This window comes from Cydia amplana, chromosome Z (assembly GCF_948474715.1).
Source record: "Cydia amplana chromosome Z, ilCydAmpl1.1, whole genome shotgun sequence".
Classification (NCBI taxonomy): Eukaryota; Metazoa; Arthropoda; class Insecta; order Lepidoptera; family Tortricidae; genus Cydia; species Cydia amplana.
In genome coordinates, this window is record NC_086096.1 from 26,929,956 (window position 1) to 26,947,901 (window position 17,946).

Consider the following 17,946-nt stretch of genomic DNA (forward strand, 5'->3'; position numbering starts at 1 on the left):
ATTGTCGGCATGTTTATCATGTTAATACCCCTTCGTCACTGTTATAGTGTAATGACAACACGATGAATGCTACCAAAATAGTAACTATGAGCTGTGGCTTCTTTAAAATAGGTTTAGGTAATTTTCGCAAATGTTTCTTGCATACATTTCTATAGTCAATGTCCCTTATGCGAATCAATTAACGGCGTCGCTTGATGCAATCACAAGTAGCTTGCTCAACCAATAAATAATGGGGATACTTAGCATTATTTTTATCTTGCAATCTTTGGGAATGTATTTAGCAACTCATACAAGTCAAACTTTTTAGGGTTCCGTAGCCAAATGGCAAAAAACGGAACCCTTATAGATTCGTCATGTCTGTCTGTCTGTCTGTCCGTCTGTCTATCCGTCCGTATGTCACAGCCACTTTTCTCCGAAACTATAAGAACTATACTGTTGAAACTTGGTAAGTAGATGTATTCTGTGAACCGCATTAAGATTTTCACACAAAAATAGAAAAAAAAACAATAAATTTTTGGGGTTCCCCATACTTCGAACTGAAACTCAAAAAATTTTTTTTCATCAAACCCATACGTGTGGGGTATCTATGGATAGGTCTTCAAAAATGATACAGAGGTTTCTAATATCATTTTTTTCTAAACTGAATAGTTTGCGCGAGAGACACTTCCAAAGTGGTAAAATGTGTCCCCCCCCCCCCCTGTAACTTCTAAAATAAGAGAATGATAAAACTAAAAAAAATATATGATGTACATTACCATGTAAACTTCCACCGAAAATTGGTTTGAACGAGATCTAGTAAGTAGTTTTTTTTTATACGCCATAAATCGCCTAAATACGGAACCCTTCATGGGCGAGTCCGACTCGCACTTGGCCGCTTTTTTATTTTATGTTATTGCTTGAAGTTTGTATTTCTATAGAACCATCGTCTAACACTTAACGCGCTCAAATACGTTAAGGCCGTGCATCGAAAAATAACAGGATCTTAGAAACGTGGCAGTGGCTAGCCCCGGAAACAAACAGTAGTGATTTTCGGATATATGTTTCTTGACTATATGATAAGTGATTTCGTAGTAGTCGAAACACGAATGCTTAAAATTTTCTCGATAGAAAATAAATCCAAACTTACGTGTTCATTTTTCGGTTTTAGTTTCGTGCAACTAGAAAACACATCCCTAACCAGCACAATCCACCTTACAGCAAAGGTTTTCATCTCGTCTTAACTTTCAAAGAACTAAATATTAACTTATTATCCTTTACCGATGGATTTATTATCGATTTTTGATTTCATGAATTCAACAGCAAACGCCCATTTTACGCAGTTCGGTTTCTCTTTCTGTCATGCGTCAAAGTCATAAATGCATCCTTTATGCCAGTAATGTTAGATGGCCGTCGTGCCTCAAAGAGGTAAGACCTATGTCACTTCGCGCAGCGCTCCGAATTACGTAAAATTTTAATATCCAATAAACGTTGAGTCGTAACTCCATTGAGTAGTAACGGAATCGGAGGTAAACCTATGATGGTGCCTTCTTACAGGCCTATATGTTACGCATGTGTGCGTGTTTGCTTAGCTACGTCATGCTACGTCGAAATCTATACTCTTTGTCAGTTACAACGGGTTAGGAAATTTCGACAGATATTGAAATGTATCGGTAGCTGTTTGGTATATAGCCATCAGAATCTAACCGTAACTTTTTGCTTTATTTTTGTTTGAAAATAAAATATCTATAAGAATATATTTTTTGCTTTTTTTCTATTGTAATGATAAAAATAAATCTAGTATGTTTCATGCTCAAATAATTTAAAATAATTGAATAAATATTATAAACTAATTGATATTATTCGTTTTAATTATTATATTATTAAGTTTGTTTGAATAAAATATTTTATTTCAATAATACGAAAAGTTATTATATTTAAGTACCACTAAAAAAAGTCCCTACTTACAAAAACTCACTTGCACGGGCCGGGGTTCGAACCCGTGACCTCCGGTTTGAAAGTCGCACGCCACTACAATTTCACATAAGTAATTTACAATGACATGATACCGTGGAAAAAGTGAATATTACAATGTACTGTGTTACTATCATTTTATAGTTTATTTTGGCTTGACAAGGAGGAATGAGAAAAACGTGCAGAGCGAGAGGATTAAATCTCTCTGTCCCTTTCTTAAAGTAGCCAATCCTAATTATGACATCTGTTTTGATATTAATTCTTTGAACATAATTTGTCGATGTTCTTTTTTATATCATCGAGAAAGATTTTTATTAAAAAAATGGATTAAAAAATAATTTACCAGTTAAATTAGATGTAAATACCTTTTTAGTTAATCGTTAATATGATATATTAGTAGCAGTAAAACACTTTATTGTACAAAAAGACACATAAAACATGAAAAAACACACATCCTTCGTATATGGTAGAATATATTTTTCACACTTATAAGTAAAAACCAAAACCGATACGCGATTGGGATACGCTCTTTTTGTATGGGATAAAAAAAATTCTCCTGGGTCACCAAGAAAAATCGACATATTAAAATAATTCAGTTCGTTTTTAAGTTCTAGTCAGATTGACTTTTTGGTTATTTGAGATAAATTACAATAACGCTTAGATTTGAAAAACATGATTTTCTATTTTGTTGCGATCGACCCGGGTAATAAAAATACGGCGAAGTTGTACTTTTGTTTGTTGTCGTTGTAAAATGTATTAAAAAATAATGTAGGCTCCCCTGACAATTGAAATTCAAAATTATCCAGAAAAAGCGGCCAAGTGCGAGTCGGACTCGCCCATGAAGGGTTCCGTATTTAGGGGATTTATGACGTATTAAAAAAAAAACTACTTACTAGATCTTGTTCAAACCAATTTTCGGTGGAAGTTTGCATGGTAATGTACATCATATATTTTTTTAGTTTTATCATTCTCTTATTTTAGAAGTTACAGGGGGGGGGGGACACACATTTTACCACTTTGGAAGTGTCTCTCGCGCAAACTATTCAGTTTAGAAAAAAAATATGTTAGAAACCTCAATATCATTTTTGAAGACCTATCCATAGATACCCCACACGTATGGGTTAGATGAAAAAAAATTTTTTGAGTTTCAGTTGTTCTAAGTATGGGGAACCCCAAAAAAAATTTTTTTTTTCTATTTTTGTGTGAAAATATAATGCGGTTCACAGAATACATCTACTTACCAAGTTTCAACAGTATAGTTCTTATAGTTTCGGAAAAAAGTGGCTGTGACATACGGACGGACAGACGGACAGACAGACAGACAGACATGACGAATCTATAAGGGTTCCGTATTTTGCCATTTGGCTACGGAACCCTAAAAATGAGTGTTTCAAAAAGGCACCCTGTATTCCTTACATAACTAAATAATCTCTTATTCAATAAAACATATAATTACTAAACACTGTGATTTATTTCAAATAAATGCAAATCGATCGGATAAAAGATATTAATACCTACCTATACAACAATGAATACGAGTACAGTCAGCTGCAATAATATGTTACACACCGAAGGCCGTTTTGCGGTAGATCATGTTAGATCTTATTTGTAGAGCCATAAGAGCGTGTCACATATTTTTGCGGCCGTCGAAGAGTAACATATTATTGCAGGTGACTGTACCTATGAAAAATTCGAGGGTTAAAAAGTATTTCAACCAAAGCATTTATAATAATAACGACTATGGACGCCTGCAACCCCAGGGGTATTGTAACCCCATAACAATAAGGTTGAAATTTGCATTTAGTGACCGCAAAGTCAGGTGAGCGTAATCAAGTAAATCTGTTTTCATCATATTTTATCAAAAATAATCTCTTTTCTGTTCTTGTGCTATTTTCTTATTATCAATACTCTTAACTTATATGCTATATACGCTGCTGCTTCTATGCTGTTAACGTCTTCCAAAACAACAATAAATATGCAGGTTTATGAATTAATTATTTTATTGTTTGCTATTATGAACAAGTAACAACGCCATCTGTTTCAATTTTTTCCGAATTTAAGTTTCTGGCCGACCGCAGCGACCGCGTATAATGGTAGTTAACTTCTGTAACGTTAGATGGTGCTAAAAGGTCACACAAACTTCACGTGGGGCGCGAAGCGTTTCCATGTGTGCGTGTTAGCGGGGAGGGAAGAACTAGCGGGCGTGGTTTACGAAGCGCCAGACGCGGCTGCAGTAGGCCCTTAAAAATTATCAAACGTTTTTAGGGTTCCGTAGCCAAATGGCAAAAAACGGAACCCTTATAGATTCGTCATGTCTGTCTGTCTGTCTGTCCGTCTGTCCGTCTGTCTGTCCGTCCGTATGTCACAGCCACTTTTCTCCGAAACTATAAGAACTATACTGTTAAAACTTGGTAAGTAGATGTATTCTGTGAACCGCATTAAGATTTTCACACAAAAATAGAAAAAAAAAACAATAAATTTTTGGGGTTCCCCATACTTCGAACTGAAACTCAAAAAATTTTTTTTCATCAAACCCATACGTGTGGGGTATCTATGGATAGGTCTTCAAAAATGATATTGAGGTTTCTAATATCATTTTTTTCTAAACTGAATAGTTTGCGCGAGAGACACTTCCAAAGTGGTAAAATGTGTGTCGTCCCCCCCCCCCTGTAACTTCTAAAATAAGAGAATGATAAAACTAAAAAAAATATATGATGTACATTACCATGTAAACTTCCACCGAAAATTGGTTAGAACGAGATCTAGTAAGTAGTTTTTTTTTATACGTCATAAATCGCCTAAATACGGAACCCTTCATGGGCGAGTCCGACTCGCACTTGGCCGCTTTTTATATCCTACATTTTCCATACAAATTTCATTTAGCACCACTATTTTGGGAGCAGATAAACCTTGCTAGCTCTTAATCTAACTTGACTTCACTTTTTGTGCATAAATTTAAGATATTTGTACCTTTTTTGCAACATAAGAAAATATAGGTTTCGGTCTTTATGTAAGAATGCTGTATGTTCCTAGTTTCTTCTTTTTCTCATTACAATCTCGTGTTTTTCTGCTTTCTGGTTGTCTTTCCATTCATAAACGTCTCCGCGATATTTCAAAAATACAAAAACGAATCGATTGTTGATATATTAACATTTTCACAAGTTTCTTTAGCCTAATCGAATTTTCCAAGGCTATTGGTGTTAAAGCTCGTTATCAAGAAAACGAATTATAGAATTGACAACTATTGTGGTATCACATGTTCCACATGCTATAGCGATTTTAATTTAAGTAAAGACATAAAATTTAACCAACCTTTACAAAAATTATAAGCATAAGGCTTAGCACGCACTGAGGTTTTTTTCTTGCGGTTGCGGTCAAAATGTAGCAAGTTGCGTGCGTGCGCTTATAAAGAATGCCGTACGTTACATTTTTTGCGGTAGCGGAATCGCTTTTTAATAACCGCAGTGCGTGCTAAGCCTAAATGTGTGCCCACGTTTTGGAGTGTTCAAGCTTTACGATCGGATTGTTAATCGTTTTAGATTTTTTTTCCGAATAAAATGTAAATGGCGCCAAGGCGCCAATTCCAGTCCCTAATTCTCTTGACCGTCAAAATATTATCTCGTGTTTGACTTTCCTCATAGTCGAAAAGAAAAGTAGACTGTTTAACTCGGGTAAAAGTAAACATCTTGCCTTCGAACTATTAATAACTAAAATATTTCGGGTGAAATGGTTCACTTTCCACCCTTGGTTAACAATCTACTACTGTTCATGACATAGGGGTACAAAAGTTGGACCTACCTCGTCCTCCTCGCCCGTTGTCACGGTTATTTTGTCGGGCAGGGGGACAATGGGCTCGTAATGCGGGTCGTACTCTTCCTCCGCTCCGTTGCCGGTATCCACTTCGTTGTCTGCATCGCTGGTACTCTTTGTTTTCGGCGCCTGTACGAACAACTGCTGACCAGCACCTTCCCATTTGAAATCAGGGTTTTCTAAAAGCAATATCGTCGTATAGTCAATGAAAACAAAAACATTTCTGAATACAGGCGGTCTAGCACGAGTTGCGTTCTCGAGCGCGATTCCATACTTGAAGTCGCGCAAGATGTATGGAGTCGCGCAAGATGTATGGAGTCGCGCGCGAGAATGCAACTCATGCTAGACCGCCAGATGTAGTGCATAATTATTTAATTTTCCATCGTTATTTCACGGAAATGTACGAATGTGGCTTGATATTTCACTCAGTCTCGGTACAAAAAGTACTGAGATTGACTGCAGTAGCATGACAAATACGAACGATTCCGAGGAAATAGGTACGATGGAAAACAATTATACACTACATCTGCAAAAACTTCCAATTGCTCACTACAGGCGCTTTTGAGGCCTTTTAGTGTCTAATGTAGTCTACGGTTTATTTAGACTTTATGGTTTAAAGATTCACAGAGATTAAAAATATAAACACGAAAATTTGGATAATATAACAAACAGATTCTATGTATTTAGAGTAGAAGTTAACCTTTGGTACTCATAGGAGCAGATCTGCTCCATATAATGTTCAACTTAAAGATGTGTTTATTATGATTGTTTTATGTCAAATTTTTGACCGGAGGATACAACAGGTTAAACAGGCGTGTCTTATCACTAAACATATTTAAATTTAAACAATTAATACTTACTTTGGAACTTTATTTCAGGTTGGCTTTTAAAAGTACTAAAAGACAATAAACTATCTGTGCCTAATATTTCCGGGGCAGGATTAGTTGTGTTGTTGTCTTCTTTGGGTGTATTTAATAGTTTGACAAGTTCACTCTTACTGTCTCCTGACGCTCTAGAGTCAGTTTTAGGGTCAAAGCTCCAAGTACTCCTGCTGTTTCCAAAATAATTTGGTGCATCTACCGAAGCGAATGCTGATGTTTCATCAGATTTAACCGCATCGTTTGCCCTGACAAATATGTTGCTATCATTTTGATTAAACAAATTAAAAGGTTTTTGATTTGTCATACCACTTGAAAACCCAAAAATTGATTTTCCATCTGGCTTTTGGCCGTCATTTAGTTTGACATTCACGGCTGCCCCGAAAACAGACTTCACCTCAATATTGCCGTTATTATTTGGTTTAAACCCAAACAATGTTGAATTGTTTGACGACAAGTTCGAATTTGCAGTAGCAAATATTGATTTAGGGTCTGATTGCACTCCACTGGTAGTACTAGTTTGCGCCCCAGGGAGAATAGAAGAGTTGAGCATGGGTGCTCTGTATATTGAACTGGAGTTGTCTGCAGAAACGAATTTCGGTTTTTGAATAATTTCATTAGTAGAATTGGTTGATTGTGAAAAAGCAGGCTGTTCAACAGAGTTAGCACTCTTACTTGCATTTTCTTTATCTGGAGTAAAGACAGCATTATTTTCCGTGGATATCTTAAGCGGACTAGAGAACGTTGTCGGAGCAGTAAAAGCACTTAGGGTTATGTTACTCTTTAAAGCTTGGGGTGTCGAATCTTTGCTGTCGTCGCAACCACGGCAACCACGACAAGGGTCCTTATTTTTATATAAGAAGAAATTCTCTGGTAACATTAGTTCCAATGCTTTTTTCTTTTCCTCCGAGTTGGACTGTGTTTCAGTAATAAATTCCACATCATCATTGTCATTATCACTTTTAACAGAAATATTTTCATTTTGTTGTATTTCATTACTCTTCCCGTCTCTCGCTTTGTCCACAGCGTCTTTAAACTGCATGGCAATTTCTTTCGTTTTGAACTTCAAGCAAAAACGTTGTACAGTTAATTCTCCTTCGCTGAAATCATTAGCAGCGAATATCCAATTTTTTTCGTCTTTAAGATTGTAAGTTATATCTGGAGTCAGTGCATGATTTAAACATATCTTGAAGACTTGCTCACGCCTCATAACGACTCTGAAAAACATCTGTGGTTAGTACATATACGATCCATTTACCAAGTATTTATTTGACATTCATATTGATTGTATTAATGTTGTAAAATTATTGTTTCTAAATGTTATAAGTAGAAAAAAAGAGAATTTCAAATAGAGGCGTATTGTATAAGTAAATTTTGTAGCCACAGTAAATTTACTGTCATATTTCGACACGTGATATAAACTTTTAGAACTTCATTTGACTTTGATCCTTATTATTTCACTTGTGTTAAATATCAAAAAGTGGCACCATCTACTCCAGCACAGGCCAAAGGTATGGCGTCATCGCGTGACTTTTCTGATATTTAACAAATTTAACACACATAAGAGAAAGAACAAGAATTAAAGCCAAATGGCGTTCTAAGTTTTAATCACGTGTCAAAAGATGGCAGTAAATTTACTGTGACTACAAAATTTAGTTTGACAATCCGCCTCTATACTCAATTATCTTTGACAGAACATAATATTACCTCAATTTGGCTGTATGTTTATGCTTTAGAATTTTTACTACACCAAGTCCTCTTTCTTTCCATTCACCAGAAACAAATATCAACAATTTTGCTCTGTGTGCAAAAAGCTCATCTTCATCTTCTTCACCTGTTACAACTTTCACCTGTACATAAAAAAAAGCTTAAATATAAATTATATATTTGGTCAAACCAATTTGTCAGTCACTAAGAACCAGGAAAACTACTCATCCTTTTCTTTTGGGTGCTAGTACTAGTGTAAGACAAAGATAGTATGATTCTCTCTGTCTATGTTTAAAATGAGACAACCCTTATATTCTTATAGTCCTGACAAACTATATATTACAGTTCCGGCCAATCACCTCCATGTTCCTAATGTACAGCAGACTACAAAAAGATGTATCCACTTTTTCACCTTACTGCCTTGTAATAAGGTGAAAAAGTGGATACATCTCTTTGTAGTCGACCCTACCTACCTACTATTTTTATTCCTTTTCTCTATATTTATTTGTGCACCTTTATTGTAATTTACGAATGTTGACAACAGTTGTTGTTAGTTACAAGCGTAGACATAATGTAATGTGTGATAACTATAGTTTGCTACCTTAATAATTTGACTAATTTGTTACGGTTCTTAGTTAAGTAAAAATAAAATAAGAAATGTTTTTGCAGTTTTTACTATTTTTTTATGTAACTTTTACTGTCTGTCCATCTATAATTGTTTACGTCGAAATAAATTATTTTACCAGGTATTTATTTTACTTTTTAAATTATTTTACTCGGGTGAAAGGCATATAATTAATTTATGATGTTAATTAAATTTTAATATTGCTTACCTTGTCCGGCAAAGGTATGATTGGAGTTATATGTATGTGATGTCCTTCATCTTCGGAGGCATACTCGTTGCCGTCGCTCTCTTCCCCATTGTCTTTTCTAGGTGACTTAGCAGGGCTCTTAGCTTTAATTTGAGTTTTTGGCTTAAACACAAAGTCGAATGTTGCCGTTTCATTTGGTTTTTGAGGGGTTGGCAATAAGGCTGGTTTTTCTTTTGGTGTTAACGTTGGTGTCTGAAAGGCATCTTTAGTTTTGCATGTCTCTAGTGTTAATACATTACTTGCAGAACTTGTATCATTCTTAGGTAAGTTATCAGTGGATTTCACTTGAAGGTTTGCGGGGATGCCAAAATTGAATTTATGCGCACCAGTGCCGTCGAAAATAGAAGTAGTATTTGCCTTCTGTTCATTGCTATTGCTTGTTGGTGGAATGCCAAAGTTAAATTTGGGAGTTGAAAACGTAGTGCTGGCGGCAATGGGCTTACTAGCTGCATTGGGATCTCTCGGGCTATTGCATGCACAACAGGTATCAACCCCACCTTCATTTCTAACAAAACATTGTTTGCATTCCCATGTTCCAGCTGCAGGTTTAAACATGCCTCCCCATGAAGATTTAACTTGTGCATTAGATACTCTTTGTTCTGAGACCTGAATTGGATTGGATTGTTGGGGAATACCAAATTTAAATTTAACTTCGTTGTTAGGTGCTTTGATCTCTGTCGTCTTTGTGTTTGCTGTAGCACTGCCAGGATTCTTCGGGCTGTTACACGCGGGACAGATTTCGACATTGGCTTCATTCCGAACTAAACATTCCTTACATTCCCAAGAACCTTGCTTGGGTTTGAATTTATCGCCCCAATTAGAATTTGCTGGTTTGTTTACAGCAGTAAATCCAGTTTGGGAATTTTGTTTGGCCGCATTAAGTTCTTCTTTAGCTGCCTTGGAGTCGTCTCTTAATTTAGATTGGGCAGTTTTTACGACATCAATAAAATCATTGCAAGCTTGTACTGTTTTAAAACGGAGACAAAAGGTTTCAGGTGTAAGCTCACCCTCGGAAAAGTCTTGAGCACACCATGTGACCGCTTTGTCAACATTAGGCATTTTCTGGAATGTCATTGCTTTTGTAACAGCATGGTTACAGCAAACTTTCATTACTTGCTCTCTTCTCATCAAAATGCGCAATTTTTGCGGGTTGTCCTTATTTACGAGGATTTTTATATTACCAAGACCGCGTTCCTTCCACTCTTTGGCAACAAAGCGTAACAACTTGGCTCTGTGTTCAAATAGAACAATTTCATCTTCTTCGCCAGTCTTCGTGTCTACTAATGCTGGCAAAGGCACAACAGGTGTGAACTCACCTGTCGGCTCGTATTCTTCTACTGCATCCGAAGTATTCAATTTATCCGTTGCCTCAACATTTTGCACTGATGTTTGAGGACTGTTAGTTTGGGCACTGGAAGTACTGAATAAATTGCTAAATGGTGAAGAAGCAGGTCCAGTTTTGAAATTCAAGCCACTAAACACATTAACTTTGTTTGTTGGCGTAATCTCCACATTTTTTCCGTGGGGCTTTAAATCTTCAACTGTTTTAAACGCTGGTGTACTACTGAAAGTAAAACCACCGAATACCGTCTTAGCAGGTTGTGAATTATTGTCTGGAGTTGTTTTGATATCTATTGTTTTTATTTTATTAACATTCGTTTTTGCACCTGTTTTATCAGATTTGCTTGAAGTTAGGTTTACCGGAGTTTCTGATCCTGTACTCAATGCCTCTGTCGTAGTAGCCTCTGATATAGCTTTATCGAAGTTTTCGTAAAATTGTCGCGCTATGTCAGCTGTTTTGAATCTGACACAGAATTTTTCTAGCACAAGGGTTTCATCCGCAAAATCATTTGCTACCCAAAAGTACGCTTTTGTTTCATTCTTCATAGGTTTTATTTCCATGCAGGATGTTATAGCATGATTAGCGCAAATTTTATGGATTTGTTCTCGCCTCATGAGCACACGAACTTTTCCAGTGGTTTTATGTTTAAGTAATTTCATGTCGCCAAGTCCCCTTTCTTTCCACTGATTGTCGACGAACCGATATAGTTTCGCCCTAGCCGAAAAAATAACAGTTTCGTCTTCTTCTCCAGTTGTAACTTTTACTTCTGCTGGTAGAGGTATGATGGGCTTGAAATCCGGACATGGATCATAATTATCGATCGACGTGTTACTTTTTTCAGACAATGTTCTAGATTTGTTATGACTGTCATTGGCTGCACCAATCAAAACTTCTTCATTTAAGCTAATGTTGCCGAGTTTTGGCGAAAAAGATATAGAAGCCGTAGAATGAGAGTTGGTGGTAGGGGTGGAATCTTTGAATACTGTGTTTAGAGTCCAATTTGAAGATTTCGTGTTGGGACTTCTTTTATTTCCAAGTGATGGAAAACCAAAAGCTGGAGTAGGTTCTGTTGCAGGCATTTGTATTTGATAATTGTGAGGAATACCTTTGATGTGCTTTGGTGGCACTGTAACACTAGGTACTGGTGCTGGGGTAGTTGTGGACGTCGGCAATGGATCTGATGATGTTATTGCAACATTAGCTGGTAACGAACGTGTACTATCCTTGCCTATGACATTTTGCGTCATAATTGATGTGGCTGGGGCCGTTGAATTAGGTACTGGTAAAGTGGAAGCTGCAACTGTGGCTGTAACTGAAGCCTGTACAGGAATCACTGGTACCGCTGTCTGTTGAGCAAGATGCGCTACATCTAAATACATTTGATCGGGGTTTGTGAAAACGCCTGGATAGTTAACTTGCGGTCTCGCTGCATCAAATATTGGTGGTGCTCCAGGCACTGATGATGGTTGAGAAAATTGCGAATATAAATTGAATAAATTCTGACCGTAAAGTTGGAAGGGATTAGGTGGCACAGTGAATGGCGGTAGTAGGCGCTGATTAAATGGAGGCATAACTTGCTGAGCAGTGAAGGGCAACTGTGCTGCAAAAGTGGACGCGTTTTCATTTGTAGCGTATCCCTCATCGAGGTTAAACAATTCGTTTTCATTGATTGTCTGTTCAGAAGCTTTCTTAATTTTACTTATGTCCTTCTTTAGCTCAGTTATTTCTTTTTTCAGCTCAGTAACTTCTTTACACTCCTTTCTGCACTCATTAATTTGATATTTCACTTGATCTACAGAAATTTTCAGCATAGCAAATTGATCGATGGTGTTTTGCATATTTGAATTTATTGTGCTCATAATTTGATTGCTCGCTATTCGATTTTCTTCAAAAACACTCCTTGCAAGGTCAATTAAGTCATTGATTGCTGCAGTGTCTCGTTCTAGCAAACTGGATTTGTTTTTGAATTGAACTGTTGAATGAAACTGTTCATCACCATGAACATTAGGAATTGATGTAGGGCCCGTACTTAAGTGTAATAATCGTTTTGGGGTAGAGCTAAATTCGCGCGAAAAGTGGGATTGACTTTTAAGAGGGTCATCTTCATTGCCATGTATAGAAAAATACTCATCAGAAGAATGCTTGTTATGTTTATCAGGTGCTCCGGCGGACCATTCATTTAGATGGAGGTCTAATTCATTTATCAACTCTTCTGTATCTATGAGTAGCATATGATTTGATTTATTCTCTGGATCTTTCAGTTTATAATGGGCTTCGTTAGCGTATTTTTGGGCCATTGATAACAATGACTGATACTTTGAGTTAGATTCATCATTAGCATTGCTTTGTGAATATTTGTTTTCGTTCAATGCCATTTTTTTATAAGCAACACTGAGATGATACAGACCTTGTGCACTTTTCAATGGTGACAATAACTGGATTGCCTTTTCATACTCGTCCTTATTTAACTCATAGAGTGCCACGTATAATTTACATTCCTCGAGTAAAGAGTTAGTATCTTTTGGCAGCAGACTCAACTTTTTAAACATTCGTTTTTCAGATCTTGTAATTTCATCAGTGCTCTTTTTCTCCAATAGATTTATAGCTGATGTATAATAAAGAACTGCTCGCAACTCCCAGCTGTGTTTATCATCAATATCTGTTATAAGCTTAGCTCGGGTACTAAATATGCGACCTAGATCACACAGAAGTTCTGGCTCTATCCCGTGATTGTCAACACATCGCACAATTTCTATGCCGCGACTGAGAGTCACGCGAATATCTGTCATTTCTGCACCCAATTCATTTTGACTAAACTTATAAGCACAGTCCCACCACTTTATTTGAGACAAAGGACACAGTAAATCTGTAATATTAGCCGGTAGCGTTTTTGGCTTACCTGATGGAACGCCAGGATCTCGCTGTTGGCGAGACGTCAAGGCTGCGCAGTAAAGAAATGCATAGACATCCATTTGACATAAACTTTCTGGGCCACAATTTGCATCATTTTGAACTGCCAGGGGAAGCATGTCAAAAATTGTTAATTTAAACTTTGAAAATTCTTTGTACTTGGACAAAAGCCACACAAAATGATGAAGAGAATTTCCATATGCTCTCTGAGCTTCTTCATCATGAATTTCGACTTCACTTCGTTTAGGTAAAATCAGAGCAGGCGCGTCAAAAGAAGTTGAGACCAAATGTGAAGTATTTATTTTTCCTAAATGATATCTGCTCAAGAAGATCTTTCCGTATAACTTGTCTCTCCAATGTATGCCAGAGCAATTTTGTGAAATACGATCCAGGAAAGATTGGCTTTTATAATTGAAATTAGATAGCAGATAATGTCCAGATTGTGAACACCTGTATGACCCTTCAGAATACCAGCGCCGTACAGCTTTCTGTTGCATTTCTGGAGCAGAAATAACCCAGCTAGCTGAGACATCTGCAACTGAGGAATGCCATGCCATTAACATCAAAGGCTCAGCATCTCTAGGCGCATCTCGCCAGCTGTGTTTCGCTCCACGCTTGAGCAACAATGTTGCTGCTATGAAGGCAAATTGGCCACGATGATGTTTTAGAAGACCAGCATGAAATTCGCCATGACCAGGATTGCTTCCAGCTTTAGCAACTCTCTCTATAGCTTGATCGTAAACATGAAGTAACTCTGTAGACTCAAAAATACTTCTGTCTTTGTGGCCAGTCTGGGTTATACTCAAAACACACATTCGTTCAGTGACTGTCAATAAAAGCAACTGAAAAAGCCAGTCATTGTTGTTCTGGGGATTACATTGAAGAATCTGTGCAACTGTCTCATACCAATCATAATTATTATTGAAGTTGTTCTCTCCAAACTCTACATTGCAACTGTGAGTAAATGCTTCTTCAATATTATTATTTTTCAAATACAATTTCAGTAGACGGATGTGTAGCAGAACATCCTTGGGCCTTACAGCCAATTCTTCTAACAGCAGATCAACCAGGGCTTGTGGGTCTGGATTGGCAATAGACAATAACTTTTCACGTAGTTGAAAGGTAACTGGATGCTTTGGAAACATTTTTTCTGCCTTCTCACACCAGTATTTAGCGCGACCAGGATCAATGCTCTCTTTATCATCAGCCAAAATTTCACAAACTAAAACAATAAGAATGCAACAATTAAAAAGTAATATTAATGATAAAATAATATTTATAATATTTAAAACTTTCGCGTTTTGATCACATACTCACATTTATAGACGGGTCGAACGCGAAATTTATTCAATAAGGTACCTTTATTTACCGACGTTTCGACACAGGTTTCACTGGTCGTGGTCGCGGCTAACTGATGTCCCAGCAAAATGTCAAAACAGAGATTTGTGAACTACCCGACGAAAAGTGTATGAAAATGTTTCGGGTAGATATCACATTTTCAAACCACCCACTAGCCCACTACACATAATGTTAATTATTGTCAATAGTCCGACAAGCAACACTCACAATATCAACGCACACGTCCGAAGATAGATCCTTTGGCTTTAACACGTTCCCTGTGCATGCACGTATCATATGTACCCTAAAATGTTACACATATGATACATGCACAGGGAACGTGTTAACTTCTGTATCACTGGTTCCCAAGTTGGCGATAAGTTTAATCCATCCTCCCTATTAAAATTCCTGGGGTGTTTCTTGATTTCAATTGCTTCTCGCACAACTCGAGGATAATAATGGCGTTCAGTGGAGACAACTTTTGGTCTATGCAACTCAATCCAGTGATTTGTGCCAGATGTCAGAAGATGTTCGGCGATTGCGCATTTGTGTACTTGGCGATTTTTTGGAAACGTCGGTAAATAAAGGTAATTGAATAAATTTCGCGTTAGACCCGTCTATAAATGTGAGTTAAAATAATATTTTTCACTTACAGGGTTCCTTAGTCAATAAGACATGTCTGTCTGTCTGACTGCCCGGACAAGGCTGCATTTTATCTGCTTTGGTATGTGTATCAATCACGCCGGCAAACTACTAAGTTCGTACTCTTAAAGTGGTGATGATTCGTAATATGTAGTTGGATGGGTCTAAAAACCATTTTTTTAATAAATTAACCCCTTACCGCGTTACCCTTACTCTATTGACAACTGTTAAAGTTCAAATTTAAACAAATATGTTTTATTAAATGCATTAAGGAGTTAAATATTTTCGGAAATAATCGCTCTAATCTAATAGCTCGAACAAATGTACGTTCTATAACAGCATTTGTCAAACTATGGGTCGTGTAGTGTATACTAGATATAGTTATGTACGTAGTTCATAGGATATATATAAGGACCATTTACTCATGTATTTAGTGCAGTAATAAATCATCATTCTAGCTGAACACTTGTTTGTACTCAGCTCCGGATCCTCACCTTACATGGCGATCCTGCCATATACGGTGTCGCGCGTGCGGTCAGTCACCGAGTGATATAGTAAGGCGGCCAGGGGGCCTCCAACACTAATCGATGTGACTGGACAGTATACTACTGACGAGTGGTATGGTTGTGTTCGGTAGAGTTTACTGAGTACGAAATAAGAACTCGTCACTTTCTAAGACTGTGGAGGGGATAACTGTGACGTCACAAAGATGGCGGTCCCGGGTTTCAAAGTTTAGATAATTACTCGGCAAGTTCTTATCAGATTTTAAAAAATGAGGTGTCCTATGAAAGCTGATAAAATGTAGAATAAAACATGCTATGTAACTAAAAGTGTAATTTCATTAATTATTTTTTTATTTACAAAAATCCGAAAACATAACATTTGTCTACTTTTTGTAGCCCAAAAAACACAATGATAACGGCCACTTAGATGAAAATTGTGTCATATAAATCATTTAGGTACATTAATAAGCTATACGTTACTTCTTGAATTTTGTGAATCGGATAATAAATAAGCAAGCTATGATGATTTTATCGCGGGCGCGGCGTATCTCTCGGCGGAGGACGCTGTAGTGTATAGTGTATGTAGATCAAAAACTACTTAACATTTTTAAACAAATGATATATCATATGAAAGATATTTAATTAACCAATAAAACGTGGTTGTAAACTGGTGATTGTCATCTAATTGTCATAGAATTAAACAAACAATTGATACATCAGACCAGCTATCATGGTCGCATTTTTATCACCTGTCATGCCATGCGTCACTTTCGCACTTACATATTTGTTAGAACGTGACAGCCATGGTGACAAATGATAAAGAGCCGGCCATCTTAGCCCTACAGAATCAGCTACCATTACCCACTCTAGGTATACGTTTGTGTTATAATCCACGGGTTTTAACTAGCAATATCCTATTACTACGAGTCTTAACTAGATACATAGGTGTATACATTGACAAACCAAATCGGGAATAGAAGAAGAACTAAAGGAAACACTTATGTACTAGTTTTTATTCAATAAGGTATAGATACGAGGGGTATTCAAAATATTCTCGGTATGAGAATGAAAACAAACAAGTACGAAAAGTTTGATATTTTTATTTTTCAATATACTCCCCCCCTATGTTCATACACTTAAAAGATCGATCAATTATTTTTTTTAATCCCTCGTAAAAATATTTTTTATCTTTCGTGTAAAAATGCTCCTCCACTGCCGCCTTCAATGCTTCATCGTCAGAAAATTTATTTCCACGCAGATCCTTTTTAAGATTGGGGAGCAAAAAGAAGTCGCTGAGGGCTAAGTCCGGACTATACGGTGGGTGAGTAACAGTTTTAAACCCACATTCAACAATAGCTGCCTTGGCAATATGAGCAGTATGGACGGGGGCGTTGTCATGCAGAAGCAGAATACCTTTGGTTAACTTTCCTCGCCTCTTTTCTTTAATTACATCCTTTAATTGACGTAGAATGTTAGCGTAGTACTGTCCTGTGATATTTACACCTTTTTCTTTATAATCGATTAGTAATACTCCTTCACAATCCCTAAATATCGTGGCCATGACCTTGCCAGCTGAAGGGATGACCTTGAACTTCTTGGGATGAGCTGAACCCTTAATGTGCCACTGCATGGACTCTTGTTTACCCTCTGGGTCATAATGATGAACCCAGGTTTCATCTCCAGTAACTATTCTTTGCAGCACCTCATCAGGATTTTCACCGCACAGGTCAATAAAATCGGAACAACAAGCTACACGCATGTCTTTTTGAAGCCGAGTCAGCATTCGCGGAACCCATCTTGCACTTACTTTTGACATATTAAGATGGTCATGTATAATATCATGTACGGTACCAATAGAGAGATTGGTTACTTGTGCTATAGATTTTACCTTCACTCGACCATCTTCCAATATAAGTTTTTCCACTTTATCAATATTTTCTTGTGAAGTAGCTACTGCAGGCCGGCCAGGTCTAGGGTCATCTTCAATACTCTCC

The 17,946-nt window shown here is 37.1% G+C and overlaps 1 protein-coding gene across 3 annotated transcripts in view; it reads right to left on the reverse strand.

Annotated features, from left to right (window-relative positions):
- The window catches only part of LOC134661371 (E3 SUMO-protein ligase RanBP2-like), a 54,510-nt gene that overhangs the window by 13,493 nt on the left and 23,071 nt on the right, over positions 1–17,946 (reverse strand). For all 3 annotated transcript variants that reach the window (XM_063517411.1, XM_063517412.1, XM_063517410.1), the window contains exons 3-6: positions 9,179–14,691; positions 8,346–8,488; positions 6,621–7,855; positions 5,749–5,939 (exon numbers count right to left, since the gene is read on the reverse strand). In XM_063517411.1, coding sequence (XP_063373481.1) covers positions 5,749–5,939; positions 6,621–7,855; positions 8,346–8,488; positions 9,179–14,691 — 7,082 coding nt within the window. The remainder of the gene's footprint in view (positions 1–5,748; positions 5,940–6,620; positions 7,856–8,345; positions 8,489–9,178; positions 14,692–17,946) is intronic.